Source organism: Hyla sarda, chromosome 2 (genome assembly GCF_029499605.1).
Source record: "Hyla sarda isolate aHylSar1 chromosome 2, aHylSar1.hap1, whole genome shotgun sequence".
Lineage (NCBI taxonomy): Eukaryota > Metazoa > Chordata > Amphibia > Anura > Hylidae > Hyla > Hyla sarda.
Window position 1 is genome coordinate 230,795,877 of NC_079190.1, and position 19,702 is coordinate 230,815,578.

General features: G+C 42.8%; 1 protein-coding gene across 1 annotated transcript; it reads left to right on the plus strand.

Moving 5' to 3' along the window:
- Positions 1-1,145: 1,145 nt before the first annotated feature.
- LOC130355817 (C-C motif chemokine 2-like) lies at positions 1,146-7,615 on the plus strand. The gene is made up of 3 exons (XM_056556525.1): positions 1,146-1,218; positions 5,673-5,787; positions 7,203-7,615. Exons 1-3 carry the CDS (start codon positions 1,155-1,157, stop codon positions 7,336-7,338), a joined length of 315 nt encoding a protein of 104 aa, XP_056412500.1. The 5' UTR covers positions 1,146-1,154; the 3' UTR covers positions 7,339-7,615.
- The last annotated feature ends 12,087 nt before the right edge of the window (positions 7,616-19,702 follow it).

The window sequence follows — 19,702 nt, forward strand, 5'->3', positions numbered from 1 at the left end:
TCTGTAATTTGATGCCTTTTGGAGATGTTTCCATCTTTCCTTGGCTTCTTTATGCACATTAATACAAATTTTTACCTGGGGTGCCCAAACTTTAGATCCCCCACTGTATACTGTGCTTATTAGTAGATTATTGATTCATCCTTTATGAACCACTAGGTTGCCGGATTATTAGATTGATGTTATTTTTGTATTTTTTAACCAACACATTTCCCTGCAACTAGGTGCAGGTTTTAAAGTTTAATATGGACTCCAAAGACCATTAAAAAGCTTGCATGTATAAGATCAATTCTGTAGTGTGGGTAACTTCAGAGAAAAGAGCAATATGTGAGTACTGGGACCTGGCAGAGCAATGCAGGGTCCATAAAATAGTTATATTCACATAGCAGTGCCCATGAAATAGTTACTGCTGCTTTGTACCCATACTGTGTTACAGTGCTAATAACTATATAACACTGCTAGCCAAATTAGTGTACATAACAATATGACAGAAAGTGCTCCTTACATATTTATCTTTTTAATTACAATATAATTTGGTGCAGCCATATTGTTGGACACTTGTTTTGAGTGGGTAAGCAGGGGCCACGTGGAGGAGGTCATAGTAATCCATAACTGGAAAAACAAATAAGGAATAGCATCTATATAAAAATATGATTTGTAGTAAATGGTCAGTGTATAGAAAAAAACTTAAATAATAACTTAAACTATATAATAAGCAAGATATTGACCAGCAAAGTTGCTTAACTTTATGTAGTCCATAAACTATGACATCTGTTTCTTTAAGATGTAAAATAAATCAGTCACAGCAAACAAATGTGCCTATTACACTTCCGGTGACAGGAAAGATATATGTAAGCGTTTTTTACTACACATAAACTTGTGATTTTAGAATATTCCAGACCTACTTCCTGTGGTTCCCATTAATGATCCTACTTCCTCCTAAAATAATTAGTTTTACCTACATATGAGGGGACTTTCACGTTTAAAAATAGTTCCCTCCTACAGTCAAAACTATAACCTCAACAATGGGTTTTTAATATGTCAATGCCTTTAAAAAAAAAATTCCACTACAAACATCCCACACCTTAGGGAATAGTATAAAATCTGAAGAGAACATCACAGGCTGTATCCACAAAGCCTTAAGAGAAGAAGCCATCATGAGAGCTGTCTGTCTCATTGTGCTTGTGGTCCTAACCTTGCAAGTCGCTTCACTTTCAATCTGTAAGTATTTCTACAAACAGATGGTGTTACCCTTATTTATGTTTGCTGTTTTTGCTGTTTTATTTTTCTAAGAAAATGTTTTTGATTTCAAAGCAGTAGTAAAGACTATTTGGGGATATTTATTAAAACCTGTGCAAAAGTGGAGCAGTTGCCCATAGCGACCAATCAGCTTGCTTCTTTAAAGGTGTACTCAGCTGCTCAGCGTTTGGAACAAACTGTTCTGAACGCTGGAGCCGGTGTCGGGAGCTCATGATGTCATAGCCCCGCCCCTCATAACGTCACACCTCGCCCCTCAATACAAGTCTATGGGAGGGGGCGTGACGACTGTCACGCCCCCTCCCATAGACTTGTATTGAGGGGCGGGGTGTGACGTTATGAGGGGCGGGGCTATGACATCACGAGCTCCCGACGCTGTCTCCATCGTTCGGAACAGTTTGTTCCAAACGCTGAGCAGCGGAGTACCCCTTTAATATTAAAACGGGCCTCTGGGGGAAAAAATTTATAAAAAAAAGTAATTTGATTGGTTTCTATCACATATTCTATATGATGGAATGTGAAATGTTTAGTGAATTTCAAACTCTGTTTAATGCATAATGGAAGCCATGACAATGTGCTGGATTCATTGTACTGCAAATCCTTACAGCCTGTTATTTGCTGAACAATGAATCCAGCACAATGTCATGGTTTCCATTATGCACTGACAGACCACCTTAAAGGGAATCTGATAGTAGCATCACCCATAATAACCTAAATATGCAGGTTAATACTGCGGGTGATGACGATTCCAATGCAGTTTATCCTATAAAAATCTGTGAAGCTGTTCTGTTGTAATCCTTAGAAATGAAAATATGCAAATCAGCCTTTATGAGCAAAGGAAATATTCTTTATGCTGTACTAGCCATACTTCTTCTGCCCACTTCAGCGGATAACAGCACCCCCACAGGAAGTGGGTTAGAAAAAAATGCATTTATTGCTAAAAAAAAAAAAAAAAAAAAAAGGCTGAATTGCATTTTTTCATTTCTAAGGATTACAACAGTATGGCTGCATGGATTTGAATCAGCATCACCTGGACTATTAACCTGTATATTTAGGTTAGTGCATGTGATGCTGCTGTCAGATTCCCTTTAAGTGATAATGGGGTCCTTTAAGGTTTTCTTTCTCTTGACATCAAGATAGCGCTACCTGGCCATCAAAAGTGACAGCACTGCCAACACACAAAGATGTCAACATAGCTTTATTTGTCTTAGCTATTGGCGCACCTTTACAAACTGAGAAACAACAGTGCTTCAGCTCACCCCAGGTGCGCACGGACAGGGCGCGGACCTCGCCCAAATGAACAACAGAAGAAAGAGGAGTCCAGAAACTCGGAGGATAATATTTATTCACCAGATGGTCATACAGGAACAAAGGGTACAGTGACGCATTTCGGCTTTACAACAAAGCCTTAGTCATACACCAATGACTAAGGCTTTGTTGTAAAGCCAAAACGCGTCACTGTACCCTGTGTTCCTGTATGACCATCTGGTGAATAAATATTATCCTCCGAGTTTCTGGACGCTGGACTCCTCTTTCTACCTTTACAAACTGTACCATCTCTCACAAATATCCATATGTTACTATATCTAAAAATTTTAGCAATGACTTTTTCTTTCTAAAAATGGCTAGGTGGGGCTATAAAAGTAAAAAAAAAAAAAATTCTGTCCTCACCTGCCGCAATCTTCTGCCAATGATGTTATGACACAGTCCCTGCTTCTCATTACGTCATTGTCTCCTCTCAATACAGTGAAGTGCCCACTCTGCCAATGAATTTTTAAAGAAAAAAAGAATTTTAAGTACAGGGATCGGTAACATATGAATTATGAATATCAATGGTATTTACATCAGCCAGAAGCAGGATTGATGTAATACTCAGTTCTTCATTCTACTTTGCTGAGGTCAAGCTAAAAATAATTGTTTGTAAAGGAAAACAAACTTCCTGCTAAGAGATGTTCTTGACAAATTACAAGACAGCATGCTTCCTTTTCTTCGCAGTAGATTTACCTTAACAAACTGACATATATTACAGCAATAATTATTGCTTCGAAAGCCTGGGTGGCAACCTATATCAGCGCTATTATAATCCATTACAGTGTTTGTCACCTAGTGTATCTTGACTGTTCAATGACAAATCTGTGTTGTAATCTTACGTTCTCCACCTTATACACCTAAATCACTGCCTAACTAGACAGATTTGGCATTCACCAACATTTTTGGTAAAGTGTAAAGGGCTTTTTACACTGGTTTTACACGAGTATTGACCTAGACATCAGCTGACAAACCAGCAACGGCTAATATTTAGGTTGATCATTGGGATTGTGCAGGTATAAAATCACTGTTAGTTGGCTTTACATCTCCCTGTGTGCAGCCGACAATGATGTGAAGTGAAGGGTAAACAATCAGTAAGACATATTAAAGGAGCACCAATCTGCTAGACCAACACTCATACTGGACGTGAGCCTGTCCTTCAAAAAGGACCCTAAGTCCTCCAAAACAACGTTTAGGGTGTACAAGCACCCTAACATCCTTTAGGGTGGTTACACATAGAGTGGAATTTGTGTATGATTGCTCTGGATTTACACCTCTTGATAAATTCATCCCATGTGGCATCCTCCGAAATCTAAGCCATTTCCGAGCTGCCATTGATTTGCACTACAATTTTTGCCTGCTAAATGGTGTTAATTGTAGTGTTGAGCAGCATAGGCCATATTCGAATTCGCGAATATTCGCGAATATATGGACGAATATTCGTCATATCCACGAATATTCGCATATTTGTAATATTCCTATTTAATTTTCGCATATGCGAATATTAGCATGTGCGAAAATTAACATATGCGAAAATTTGCTATACAAAATTAATATAAGCGAAAATTCGTATACGCGAAAATTAGCATATGCTAATTTTCGCATATGCGAAAATTCGCACACCAGTCTCACGCAGTAGTATTAGAGCCTTTTTACACCACATAAGCTGGAAGCACAGAGGGATGATCACTGTGATGTGTACTGTGAAAAAAAAAAAAAGAATATTCGTAATTACGAATATATAGCGCTATATTCGCGAATATTCGCGGATTCGCGAATAGGCGATATTCGCGAATAAAATTCGAATTGCGAATATTCGTGAGCAACACTAGTTAATTGTAGTAAATTCAGCATGCATGGGTATTTGCACACAAATTTGCAATGTTTTGCTGATCTGTGCTAGGTGCAGACCCTAATAAATTCTCAACACAATGTTTTGGGAGAACACTGCTGAACTTTTTTTATGCAGTTTTTGAGCTAAATAGATGCAATGGGGGAGATTTATCAAAGGATTTAGACTGTTTTTTCCCATCTAAAATTGTCGGAAAGAAAGTCGCTGTCTAAATATGTGCAACTTTTCTGTGACTTTTGTTTTAGAGGATTTTTAGAACATGATGCATTCTAGTCTATTTTAGATGGAAAAATGCATTGGTGCTGAATTTATCAAAAGCGACTTTTTGGGGAAAAGTCGCATCGGCCGAAAGTACGCTGAAATGCCAGACCCTACTGAAGCAGGTTTAAAGACAGTCTAAACTGTAGATACCAAAGTCCGTGCCAGAAATTTATCAACAGCCGTGCAACTTTTGATAAATTAGGCGCACAATAGACCGGCCTATAGGTTGGCCTATATTAATGCGGGAAATAGACAACTTTGATAAATCCCACCTATGTGTGTAGGTGCAAAGAAAATATAAAGGAAAACATTATACTTCTTCCTGAATTCACTTCTGGTTTAAGTCCAAAAATGTGGCATCCCCCAGATTTATGAATCTGCCTGAAACCAAAACTGTCAGGCTTTCCCCATAACAACCAATCGCTGCTCAGATTTCATTTTACCACATCTGGTTAAAGGGGTACTCCAGTGAATTTATATATTTTTTTAAATCAACTGGTGCCAGAAAGTTAAACAGATTTCTAAATTACTTCTATTTAAATATCTTAATCTTTCCAGTACTTATCAGCTGCTGTATACTCCAGAGGAACTGTCAAGAGCAGGATAGGTTTGCTATGGGGATTTGCTTCTACTCTGGACAGTTCCTCATATGGACATATTTCTTAAATAGAAATCATTTACAAATCTGTTTAACTTTCTGGAGCCAGTTGATATAAAAAAATATTTTCTAGGAGTACCCCTTTCAGATATGAAAGCTGAGCTGTGATTGGTTGTTATGAGCAAAACCAGACAGTTTGGGTTTCAGGCAGTTTGATAAATCTGGACCTATGTGTGACACCAACCATAATACTGAAAATGGCCAACAATGAGCTATTAACGTTGGGGAAAATATATAGCAGTTTTGTAACTATTGGTTACCTCCAACCTATTATATTTATGTTGCCTGTAAATGTGCATGCTCTATTTACTTATTGTACTTGTCGTTTTAATTTTTTAGTTAAGAAAAGCACAATTGTAGATTGCTGTAAAATATTAAATAAACAGCTGAAGAGTGAAAACATAAAGAGCTATAACAGGACTGATGATAACTTCTGCAGAAAGAAGGCATTTTTGTAAGTATGATCTATTTATCAGAGATGATGGGAATGTTTTCAACTAGGATATACTAGCAAATCTATAATCTGCTACAAAAACCCATTTACTAGCATTGTACAGTAAATTTGTTGCATATTTCCAGTGCAGAATGTTCATGTAAAATCCACAACAAATTTGCAATACCTGGGCATATCTTTATACTCACTAGCGGATAGGTGTGTAATGAGTCTATTGACAGAGAGACAAGTTCTTGTTTTTCATACAGAAAATCCTTTACTTAACAGCATTGAGAACCATAATCTCTATCCACATATTTAGTTACATACATATTCTGGTCTATGAGAATTTAAGCCACCATATATATAGCTTATACTGTGATCTCACCAAAATCCTAGAATATAATTTAAAGGGATTATCCAGGAAAAAACTTTTTTTTATCTATCAACTGGCCCCAGTTTAGAAGAAAATCCCCATAGCAAACCTCTTCTACTCTGTGCAGTTCCTGAGACAAGCAGAGATGTCAGCAGAGAGCACTGTTGCCAGACAGAAAAGAACAACTCAACTTCAGAAGCTGATAATTATTGAAAGGATTACGATTTTTTAATAGAAGTAATTTACACATCTGTTTAACTTTCTGGAGCCAGTTGATATAAATAAAAAAATTAAAAAAAAGTTTTTTCCTGGAATACCCCTTTAACTGTTACCTCAACAATATGATAGGCTTGTCATGTGATCTCCTATATTCACTTCTATGTCACAATCAATGTAATTGTATACACCAAAAATCATCTTGCAGGGAAAAAACCCTATCGCAAGGAAGTATGGAGAGCATTAGCAATATATACCCCAAATAATGAAAACACTATCACTATAATTAGAAAAAGCAAATAAATCTTTATTGTAAATAAAATTACAAATTATTTTAAAAGCATAAAATCAATGGCACAATTGATATCCCTATAGTGTAACACAAACTATGCAAGGCAAACAAGTCATGATAAGTAAATATCACCCACTCCTAATGTTGGAAATCCATACAAAAGAGTATAGTACAAATAAGCATGATGAATAAGGAGGGGAAGAGAGAGTATACAATCAATACCAGTAAAAAGCACATAAGAAGCCTTACCACAGTGTGTGTCAAACCCCTACATAGGCTTTGCTCCATTGAGCTTCCTCAATGTAATTGGTCAAAGCCATCACTTAAGCTCGCTTAGATAGCTTTCAAGCCCTACTGTTAGCTACAGTATATTGCAGTGCTGTTGCGTGGATATAATTGTGCTCTCTAGAACAACTCTATCATACTATCACACTCACTTCAATAGAACTGTCATAGTGTCACAGTGACAGGATCTCTTTTGAAGTGTCATGGTTTACCTTTTTATAATGATCATATTTCTAAAGATCCTTTTCAATTTTCTGTTTCTTTTAGTGTTGAATGCAAGGATGGCAAACGAATTTGTGTTGATGCAACATCCCCAAAAATTATTTCAGCTATTAAGAAATTTGATGCAAAGAATAAAGGAATCAGGAGTAATAACATGGCAGCGATGTCTCCAACTCCATAAAAAGTCCTCAACTTTACTTCTGCCCCTGTGACTGTATATGTTGTTGTTGTTTTATTTTTCCATTTGGAAAAACAAGGAGGGAAAGTCAAGCTAGAAACAAAATGCTGCACTTTTCAACAGTCTATTAAGCTATAATGTTTAGGTAACCATAACTTATATAATAGAAGATTAACACCTAGAAAACTCTTTGTAACTGAAACACTTCTATTGCATCCAGTACTTCTCTGTATCATTTATTTTGTTTGTCCATGCTTTCGTATTTTGTACTTAATAAAGTCTTGCCTACTGTTTCAAAAATGAAGCATTGTCTACAATAAGGGAACTGCTGCCAACTATAAGAGAATTACTGCCTACTATGGGGGAACTGTTGTCTACTATAGGGGTAATCTGCTGCCTACCTAATGTGGGGGACATCTGCTGCCTACTATGAGGGACTTTTGCTGCCTTCCTAATGTGGTGGACATCTGCTGGCTACGTAATGTGGGGGACATCTGTCCCCTACCTAATGTGGGGGACATCTGCTGGCTACTTAATGTCGGGTACATCTGCTGCCTACCTAATATGAGGGACATCTACTGGCTACTTAATGTGGGGGACATCTGCTGCCTACCTAATGTGGGGGACATCTGCTGCCTACCTAATGTGGGGTACATCTGCTGCCTACCAAATGTGGGAGACTTCTGCTGCCTACCTAATCTGGGGGGCTATAAACTTTGTTCTTTCCTAGCTTATATGGCAAGCTATCTACTACCTATAAGCTACTATGGAGACTAACTACCAAGCTAATAGGGCGGCTACCTACTACCTACCTTATATGAGGGTTTTCATATAGGGGACAGCTATCTGGGGGATTTACTTCTACATTTATAGTTTTTTTATATTTTATATATATATATATATATATATATATATATCTATATATATATATACATACATATATAAAAGCTCTTCCCCTAATAATAACTGAAAACACCCCCTTTTTTCCAATAAAATCGAAAAAAACTTTAAGAAAAAACTTTGTCACATGACATTTAAAAAAGTATCGGTAATTGGTATGGGCGAGTAATAAAAAAAAAGTATTGGTACTTAAAAAAATGGTATGGGGACAACCCTAGTACATATAATTGTGGTGTCCTGGTACTGTACGTGGTACCGTACCTTGTGTGGTAAGTCCCCAGAGTCAGAGTTCCTGCGTACTTGTTTAATTTTATGTGTTTGGTGTATGTAATTTGTATGTAATTTATGTATATGTATAGTACTTCCAGTACCTTAGGTCACATGACTACTAAGCCTACTGTTAGGTTAAGCTTAAGGACCTTTCATCATGTCATGTGAGTGGGTCACATGGTGTTCCACAATGCTTTGTGAAAGAACTGACAGTTGATGGGAACCAATAAGCTATGAGTCTGCCTCTTGCCATATAAGGGCGCTGTATCCAATCCTCACTCTCTTTTTCCCGAGATATGACAGCGAGCGGAGCTCTGCGCAAATCTAAAGACAAATCTAGGCCTGAAGCCTATTTCTTCAGCATCTTACTTACCGTGAGTCTACTAAACTCAATTCAGCTAAATCTACGTGACTACTGAACCTAAAACCTAACTCTAAATTCAGTGGAACAGCGTAAAGCAAGCCTCAGAGCTTATTCCCTACAAGGTCCCAACCAACTATGAGGAACTTAAAGTCCGGTTTTCTGTAAAGACTGTTACAACTGTTAACCTGCATAAAGGTTGCAGTAAAGTTATTTCCAGTTTACTAAACCTCCGGTTGTGGACAATCCTTTATTCCTCCCTATCGTTCCTGGGACGGGTGGTGGTAGGATATATACATATAGAGGAAGAACCCGCACCCTGGCATCACGACAGTTAGGGGTTAATCCAACACCCTTTCATCACTGCACAGCTACACCCTTCCAACCCTACATCCCCACAAGCTCACCACATAATGCTAATAGTTTGTATTGTATTATATTTTGTCATTTCACTGGACTAATTCAAAGGATGTCCACTACTGGCCTACAATATATTTACAGTTGTATACCGATAACAAAAAAGTGGAAGAAAATGATGTGATTTGAGAATTTAACCCCTTAAGGACGCAGCTCATTTTCACCTTAAAGACGCAGCCCTTTTTTGCAAATCTGACCACTGTCACTTTATATATTAATAACTCTGGGATGCTTTTACCTTTCATTTTGATTCAGAGATTGTTTTTTCGCGACATAGTCTACTTTAACATAGTGATACATTTTTGGCATTACTTGCATCCTTTCTTGGTGAAAAATCCCAAAATTCCATGAACATTTTGAAACTTTAGCATTTTTCTAACTTTGAAACTCTCTGCTTGTAAGGAAAATGGATATTCCAAATAAATGATATATTGATTCACAAATGCAATGGGGGGTATTTATCAAAACCTGTCCAAAGAAAAAGTTGCTGAGTTGCCAATAGCAACCAATCAGGTCGCTTCATTCATTTTTAACAAGGCCTCTTCAAAATGAAAGAAGTGAGCTGATTGGTTGCTAAGGGCAACTGTGCAACTTTTCCTTTGGACAAGTTTTAATAAATCTTCCCCAATATGTCTACTTTATGTTGACATCATAAAATTGACATCTTTTTACTTTTTGAAGACATTAGCTTCAAAGTATAGCAGTAATTTCAAAAATTTTCACGAAAATGTCTAAATTGGAATTTTTCAGGGACCAGTTAAGTTTGAAGTGGATTTGAGGGGCCTTTCTGTGAGAAATACCCCATGAATGACCCCATTATAGAAACTACACCCCTCAAAGTATTCAAAATGATATTCAGAAAGTGTATTAACTCTTTAGATGTTTCAAAAGAATAGCAGCAAAGTGGAGGACAAAATCAAAATCTGCATTTTTTAACACTTGCATGTTCTTGTTGCCCAATTTTTTTTAAAGTGGAGAAGAATCCCCCAAAAATGTGTAGCCCAATTTCTCTAGAGTATGGAAATACCTCATATGTTGACATAAAGTGCTCTGTGGGCTCACAACATGGCTCAAGAGGGAAAGAGCAACTGTGGGATTTTTTTAATATGAATTTTGCTGTCATGGTTTTTGGGGCCATATTGCATTCAGGAAGGCCCAATGGTGCCAGAAAAGCAAAAAAAAAACCCACAAGGCATACTATTTTTGAAACTACACCCCTCAAGGAACGTAACAAGGGGTATAGTAAGCCTTAACACCTCACAGGTGTTTGACGACTTTGCGTTGAAGTTGGACGTGAAAATGAAAAATTTGATTTTTAACACTAAAATGATGGTGTTACCCCAATTTTTTCTTTTTCACAAGGGGTAATAGGAGAAAATGGACCCCAAAATTTAAAGCCCAATTTCTCCCGATTAAGAAAACGCCCAATATGTGGACATTAAGTGGTCTCCTGGAGCACTACAATGTTCAGAAGACAAGGAGCAAAATTTGGCTTTTTGAAAGAGAATTTTGCTGAAATGGTTATTGGGGGGCATGATGCATTGAGCAAGTCCCCAGGGTGCCAGAACAGCAAAAAGCCCCACATGGCACACTATTTGGGAAACTACACCCCTCAAGGAATGTAACACCTCCCAGGTGTTTGACATCGCCGGCAGGAGATGAGGACTTACGGATAAAGCCCTTTTGGGCGTTCTCTTGAATATATTTTGCCATGGCTTGTGTCTCAGGAACAGATAAAAGATAGATTCTTCTATGAAGAGGCATGGTCCCAGGCTGTAAGTCAATGGGATAGTCATAGGGACGATGTGGTGGAAGAATCTCGGCCTGCTTTTCGCAGAATACTTCAGAATAATCTTGATATGGAAGAGGCAGGCCGGGCATACAAGATGGCAGTGAAACAAACTTAAGCAGGATAAACTCAAGTAAGAGATTTTGGCAATAAGATCCCCAGCGGGTGACTTCACCAGATTTCCAGTGGAAAAGTGGAGTCTGACGTCGAAGCCAAGATCGAGAAGAAGCTCTGAAGTATAATGAGGAAGCACATAGAACTAAATATTTTCCTTATGTAACACGCCCACTTGGTTCAGTGTGAAATAGCACCGTACAGTTCAGGTTTTTTCCATTGACAGACAAAATGTAAAAAGGCTTAGGAAGCCGAGACACAGGGAGATGATGTTTATGTACCAAGGAGGCATTAATAAATTCCCCAGCGGAACCAGAGTCCAAAAAGGCAAATGCGGAGAAAGATGTCTTGGCAGGAGTATAAACTAGAACCGGCATATTCACACCTAGGACACCTCTCCCACGTGTCCTAGGTGCAAGCGTTTCCCTGACGCAGAGGATGTATAGAACAGTCTATGAGAAAGTGCTTCGGACAGGCACAATATAGGCACAAATTCTCATTGCGTCGATGGGGTCTTTCTAGCTGCGTTTGGCGAAAGCGATCCACTTGCATAGCCTCTTCGGCAGGAGGCAAAGAAGACTGTAGAGGTGGACGTTGGAAAACAGGTGCCAGACAAGGAAATTTCTGTGTTCGGGCAGGTTCTCTTTCCAGATTAAGTTTTTCCTTCCTCTCAGCAAAACGCACATCAATTCGAGTGGCTAAATGGATAAGTTCACTTAGGGTTGACGGAGGATTTCGTGCAGCGAGAGCATCCTTGATCCTACTGGACAATTCTTTTTTTAATGTAACACACAAGACCTCATCGTTCCAAGCCAGTTCAGAGGCAAGAGTGGAGAATTGAACCACATAGTCGCCAATGGAGAAGTTCCCTTGGCAGAGGTTCAGAAGAGCCGCAAGGAAGCCCGGCAGGTTTGAGAAAATGATGCCGGAGAGGAGTGGCCCAGGCCAGGGCTTTTCCGGACAATAGACTGACCACAAATGCCACTTTAGCTCGCTCTGTCGGGAACTGATCAGCCATGACCTCCAAATGCATTGAGCACTGAGTCACAAAGTTTCTATACAACTTAGCATCTCCTTCATACTTTGTGGGCAAGGATAAATGAAGCTTGGATGCGGAAGGAGCTGCAGGTACAGGAGGAGAAACAGGAGCAGGTTGTGGCTGCTGTTGCTGTTGGACGGCAAGAAGTTGTTGCATTATGGCTGACAATTGATTTAGTTGTTGCGCCTGACTAGCCAACTGCTGCGACTGTTGAGCAACGACAGTGTAAAGATCCGAGACATCAGGCAGAGGCACCCCAGCGGGATCCAAGGCCGGATCTTACTGTAACACTCACAGAGGTAGTAGATCTGCTGTACCTTTGTGGATGATGGCTTAGGCTGTGTCAGGGAGCTGTGTCGGTGCTGCTGGTTTTCCCCAGAGCCTGCCGCAAAGCTGAACGGACTTGCAGTAGCAGGCGGCTCCCAGGTCGCTACCCCTGACACGACTCGTCCACACAGGCTTCTAAGGGGGTACGTGGCATAGGAAGGAACAGGCAACTCATAGTCAGGAAAGCAGATGGTCAGGGCAGGCGGCACAGGTCCGTGGTCAGGAACATAGCAGGAGGTCAATAGGCAGGCGACACAGGAGCAAGGTCAGGTCAAAGAACAGTAGGACAGAACACAGGTAGGCAAAACAGGAAAACACTTTCTCAATGGTACTAGGGCAAACAAAGATCTGGCAAGAGGTAGAGGGAGGTGCAAAAGCTTATAAGGAAGGGACAGGTGCAATTACTAATTAAGGGCACACTGGCCCTTTAAATCTCAGAGCTATGGCGCGCACACGCCCTAGGAGGTGGGGGTGCGCGCTCGAGAGAACAGAGACAGCAAGGAAGTCAGCAGGAGCAGAAGGTAAGTGAGGGCCCAAGATTCGCATGCAGGCGCGTCCCGCGATGCAAATCCCGGGCCTCCGGAGGAAAAAGGAGGAGAACGCTCACGGCCAGAGTGAGTGGCCGGAGCACTCAGCGCAACAGTTACTCCAAAGTTTCCATTTTTACATGGTGTAATAGGAGAAAATGGACCCTAAAATGTTAAGCCCAATTTCTCCCAATTAAGAAAAAGCCCCATATATGGACATTAAGTGCTCTGCTGGCGCACTACAGGACTCAGAACAGAAGGAGCGCCATTGGACTTCTGGACAGAAGGAGCACCATTGGACTGAAATTGAAGTCGTGGGCCATGTGCATTTACAAACCTCCCATGGAGCCAGAACAGCAGAAACCCCCCACATGTGACACCATTTTGGTAACTACACTCCTCCAGGAACGTAACAAGGGTTACAGTGAGTACTTACACCTCACAGGTTTTTTGAACAGAGGGCCGTAAAAGTGAAAAATTTGATTTTTTTTTTTGCACTATATTGATAATGTTACCCCAAATGTTTCATTTTCACGTGGGGTAATAGGGCAAAAGGACCCCAAAATTTGTAGTGCAATTTCACCTAAGAAAGAAAATACCCCATATGTGGATGTAAAGTGCTCTGCGGGCGCACTGCAATGCTCAGAATAGAAGGAGTGCCATTGGGCTTTTGGAGTGAAAAGTTTGTTGGAATTGAAGTAGGGTCCATGTGCGTTTACAAAGCCCCCATTGTGCAAGAACAGCAGTAACCCCACACATGTGACACCTTATTAGAAACTACACCACTCAATGAATGGATGAAGTGAACTATGGGGGGGGGGGGGAGTGAGAATTGCAATTTTAATACTGATATGCCAATTATTTTCCATGAATGTTGACCCAGAGTATAGCCAAAAGTAAAAAAGATGCCTGCCCCAAACCCTATGCTCTGAATCATCATTCTTGGAATGTGATGTGTGTTGCCGTCCCTATTCTGTTACCTCAAATGCGCACCTCGCTCAGGTGAGGAGAGAGCGCTGCATATTTGAGGCAGCTGCAAACCCCCAATGCTGTTGACTTTGTGTCCCATGACCCATTTTTTTTTGGGGGGGGGAAATATATCGGGGGGGGATTGGGAAAGAGGTTTTTAAGGTTGTTTTTTTTTGGGGGGGGTTGGTTTTAACCCCTTAAGGACACATGACGTACTGGAACGTCATGCGTCCGCTCCCGATCTATAACGCGGGGCCACAGCTAATAGCCCGCGGCATTGATCGCTGTGCCGCACGCTATTAACCCTTTAGACGCAGCGAAAGTGAAACTGAAACCATGCCAGTTAGCTCAGTGGGCTGTTCGGGATAGCTGCATCCCAAACAGCTTACAGGACAGCAGGAGGATCCCTACCTGACTCCTCGCTGTCCGATCGCCGAATGACTGCTCAGTGCCTGAGATCCAGGCATGAGCAGTCAAGCAGCAGAATCATCGATCAAGCGGCAGTGATCAATGTGAAAGATCAGTGTGTGCAGTGTTATAGGTCCCTATAGGACCTATAACACTGCAAAAAAAAGTGAAAAAAGTGAATAAATATCATTTAACCCCTTCCCTATTAAAAGTTTGAATCCCCCCCCCCCCTTTTCCCATAAAAAAAAACACAGTGTAAATAAAAATAAACATATATGGTATCGCCGCGTGCGGAAATGTCTGAATTATAAAAATATATCGTTAATTAAACCGCATGGTCAATGGCGTATGCCCAAAAAAATTCCAAAGTCCAAAATAGTGCATTTCTGGTCACTTTTTATATCATGAAAAAATGAATAAAAAGCGATCAATAAGTCCTATCAATGCAAAAATAGTACCGATAAAAATTTCAGATCACAGCGCAAAAAATTAGCCCTCATACCGCCCCATACATGGAAAAGTAAAAAAGTTATAGGGGTCAGAAATGACAATAATTTTCCTGCATTTTTCCTGCGTTTTGATTTTCCTGCATGTAGTTATGATTTTTTCCAGAAGTACAACAAAATCAAACCTATATAAGTAGGGTATCATTTTAACCGTATGGACCTACAGAATAAATATCAGGTGTCATTTTTACCGAAAAATGTACTATGTAGAAACGGAAGCCCCCAAAAGTTACAAAACGGCGGGTTTTTTTCAATATTGTCTCACAATGATTTTTTTTTCTGTTTCACCGTAGATTTTTGGGCACAATGACTGATGTCATTACAAAGTAGAATTGGTGGCGCAAAAAATAAGCCACCGTATGGATTTTTTGTTGCAAAATTGAAAGAGTTATGATTTTTTAAAGGCAAAGAGCAAAAAACTAAAATGCAAAAACGGAAAAAACCCCGGTCCTTAACCCCTTAAGGACTCAGGGATTTTCAGTTTTTGCACTTTCATTTTTTCCTCCTTACCTTTTAAAAATCATAACCCTTTCAATTTTCCACCTAAAAATCCATATTATGGCTTATTTTTTGCGTCGCCAATTCTACTTTGCAGTGACATTAGGTAATTTTACCCAAAAATGCACGGCGAAACGGAAGAAAAAATCATTGTGCGACAAAATCTAAGAAAAAACGCCATTTTGTAACTTTTGAGGGCTTCCGTTTCTACGCAGTGCATATTTCGGTAAAAATGACACATTATCATTATTCTGTAGGTCCATACGGTTAAAATGATACCCTACTTATATAGATTTGATTTTGTCGCACTTCTGGAAAATATCATAACTACATGCAGGAAAATTTATACTGTTACGCCTAGCGCTCCGGGTCCCCGCTCCTCCCCGGAGCGCTCACGGCGTCTTTCTCCCTGCAGCGCCCCGGTCAGTCCCGCTGACCGGGAGCGCTGCACTGTCATGGCCGTCGGGGATGCGATTCGCACAGCGGGACGCGCCCGCTCGCGAATCGCATCCCAGGTCACTTACCCGTCCCGGTCCCCTGCTGTCTTGTGCTGGCGCGCGCGGCTCCGCTCTCTAGGGCGCGCGCGCGCCAGCTCTCTGAGATTTAAAGGGCCAGTGCACCAATGATTGGTGCCTGGCCCAATTAGCTTAATTGGCTTCCATCTGCTCCCTGGCTATATCTGATCTCCTCCCTTGCACTCCCTTGCCGGATCTTGTTGCCTTGTGCCAGTGAAAGCGTTTAGTGTTGTCCAAAGCCTGTGTTACCTGAACCCTTGCTATCCATCCTGACTACGAACCTTGCCGCCTGCCCCCGACCTTCTGCTACGTCTGACCTTGCCTCTGCCTAGTCCTTCTGTCCCACGCCTTCTCAGCAGTCAGCGAGGTTGAGCCGTTGCTAGTGGATACGACCTGGTTGCTACTGCCGCAGCAAGACCATCCCGCTTTGCGGCGGGCTCTGGTGAAAACCAGTAGCCTCTTAGAACCGGTCCACTAGCACGGTCCACGCCAATCCCTCGCTGACACAGCGGATCCACAACCCGTAAACCGAATCGTGACAGTAGATCCGGCCATGGATCCCGCTGAGGTGCCGCTGCCAAGTCTCGCTGACCTTACCACGGTGGTCGCTCAGCAATCGCAGCAAATTGCCCAACAAGGACAGCAGCTGTCGCAGTTGACCGCCACGTTACAGCAACTTCTGCCTCTGCTACAGCAGCAACCATCTCCTCCGCCAGCTCCTGCACCTCCTCTGCAGCGAGTGGCCGCTCCTAGCCTCCGCTTGTCCCTGCCGGACAAATTTGATGGGGACTCTAAACTCTGCCGTGGATTTTTGTCTCAGTGTTCCCTGCATATGGAGATGTTGTCGGACTTGTTTACTACAGAACGGTCTAAGGTGGCGTTTGTAGTAAGCCTTCTTTCAGGAAAGGCCTTGTCTTGGGCCACACCGCTCTGGGACCGCAATGATCCCGCCACAGCCACAGTCCAGGCCTTCTTCGCTGAAGTCCGGAGTGTCTTCGAGGAGCCTGCCCGAGCTTCTTCTGCCGAGACTGCCCTGTTGAACCTGGTCCAGGGTAATTCTTCAGTGGGCGAGTACGCCATCCAATTTCGTACTCTTGCTTCCGAGTTATCATGGAATAACGAGGCTCTCTGCGCGACCTTTAAAAAAGGCCTATCCAGTCGCATCAAGGATGTGCTGGCCGCACGAGAGATTCCTGCCAACCTCCAAGAACTCATCCATTTGGCTACCCGCATTGACATGCGTTTTTCTGAGCGACACCAAGAGCTCCGCCAGGAAAAAGACTTAGATCTCTGGGCACCTCTCCCACAGCATCCTTTGCAGTCTACGCCTGGGCCTCCCGCCGAGGAGGCCATGCAAGTGGATCGGTCTCGCCTGACCCAGGAAGAGAGGAATCGCCGTAGGGAAGAAAATCTCTGTCTTTACTGTGCCAGTACCGAGCATTTCTTGGTGGATTGCCCTATCCGTCCTCCACGTCTGGGAAACGCACGCACGCACCCAGCTCACGTGGGTGTGGCGTCTCTTGGTTCCAAGTCTGCTTCTCCACGTCTCACGGTGCCCGTGCGGATTTCTCCTTCAGCCAACTCCTCCCTCTCAGCCGTGGCCTGCTTGGACTCCGGTGCCTCTGGAAATTTTATTTTGGAGTCGTTTGTTAATAAATTCCGCATCCCGGTGACCCGTCTCGTCAAGCCGCTCTACATTTCCGCGGTCAATGGAGTCAGACTGGATTGCACCGTGCGTTACCGCACAGAACCCCTCCTGATGTGTATTGGACCCCACCACGAAAGGATTGAGCTCTTCGTTCTCCCCAACTGTACCTCTGAGGTCCTCCTCGGTCTGCCGTGGCTCCGGCTTCATTCTCCCACCCTTGATTGGACCACCGGGGAGATCAAGAACTGGGACTCTGCCTGCCTTAGGAAGTGCCTCTCCCCCCCTCCCAGTCCCGTCAGGCAAGCCTCTGTGCCTCCTCATGGCTCCCGTCCTTGTGTCACCCTGCCCCGTGCCAAGCTTCACCCTCTGCCCTCCCTCCCCATTCCAACTCCTGCTGCACTGCCTGCCGTTGAGGAAACCCTCCATTCTTTCCCGGTGTCCTCATCCCAGGGGAGGCAGTTACCGGACAAAAAAAAGGGGAGACCTAAGGGGGGGGGTACTGTTACGCCTAGCGCTCCGGGTCCCCGCTCCTCCCCGGAGCGCTCACGGTGTCTTTCTCCCTGCAGCGCCCCGGTCAGTCCCGCTGACCGGGAGCGCTGCACTGTCATGGCCGTCGGGGATGCGATTCGCACAGCGGGACGCGCCCGCTCGCGAATCGCATCCCAGGTCACTTACCCGTCCCGATCCCCTGCTGTCTTGTGCTGGGGCGCGCGCGCCAGCTCTCTGAGATTTAAAGGGCCAGTGCACCAATGATTGGTGCCTGGTCCAATTAGCTTAATTGGCTTCCATCTGCTCCCTGGCTATATCTGATCTCCTCCCTTGCACTCCCTTGCCGGATCTTGTTGCCTTGTGCCAGTGAAAGCGTTTAGTGTTGTCCAAAGCCTGTGTTACCTGAACCCTTGCTATCCATCCTGACTACAAACCTTGCCGCCTGCCCCCGACCTTCTGCTACGTCTGACCTTGCCTCTGCCTAGTCCTTCTGTCCCACGCCTTCTCAGCAGTCAGCGAGGTTGAGCCGTTGCTAGTGGATACGACCTGGTTGCTACTGCCGCAGCAAGACCATCCCGCTTTGCGGCGGGCTCTGGTGAAAACCAGTAGCCTCTTAGAACCGGTCCACTAGCACGGTCCACGCCAATCCCTCGCTGACACAGCGGATCCACAACCCGTAAGCCGAATCGTGACATATACGTTTAAAAATGTCCTCTTCTGACCCCTATAACTTTTTTATTTTTCCATGTACAGGGTGGTATGAGGACTCATTTTTTGCGCCGTGATCTGAAGTTTTTATCGGTATGATTTTTGTTTTGATCGGACTTTTTGATCACTTTTTATTCATTTTTTTAATGGTATAAAAAGTGACCAAAAATGCGCTTTTTTGACTTTGGAATTTTTTTGCGCATACGCCATTGACCATGCGGTTTAATTAATGATATATTTTTATAGTTCGGACATTTACACACGCGGCGATACCACATATGTTTATTTTTATTTATTTTTTACACTGTTTTATTTTATTTATGGGAAAAGGGGGGTGATTCAAACTTTTATTAGGGAAGGGGTTAAATGACCTTTATTAACGCTTTTTTTTTACTTTTTTTTTGCAGTGTTATAGGTCCCATAGGGACCTATAACACTGCACACACTGATCTTTTGCACAGATCACTGGCGTGTATTAACACGCCTGTGATCAGTGTTATCGGCGCTTGACTGCTCCTGCCTGGATCTCAGGCACGGAGCAGTCATTCGCCGATCGGACACCGAGGAGGCAGGTAAGGGCCCTCCCGGTGTCCTGTAAGCTGTTCGGGACGCCGCGATTCCACCGCGCTGGTCCCGAACAGCCCGACTGAGCAGCCGGGTCACTTTCACTTTCACTTTAGAAGCGGCGGTCAGCTTTGACCGCCGCTTCTAAAGGGTTAATACCGCACATCGCCGCGATCGGCGATGTGTGGTATTAGCCGCGGGTCCTGGCCGTTGATGAGTGCCGGTACAGACGCAATATGATGCACGATCGCGGCGCGATCCCGATTCATATTGCGGGAGCCGGTGCAGGACGTAAATATACGTCCTGCGTCGTTAAGG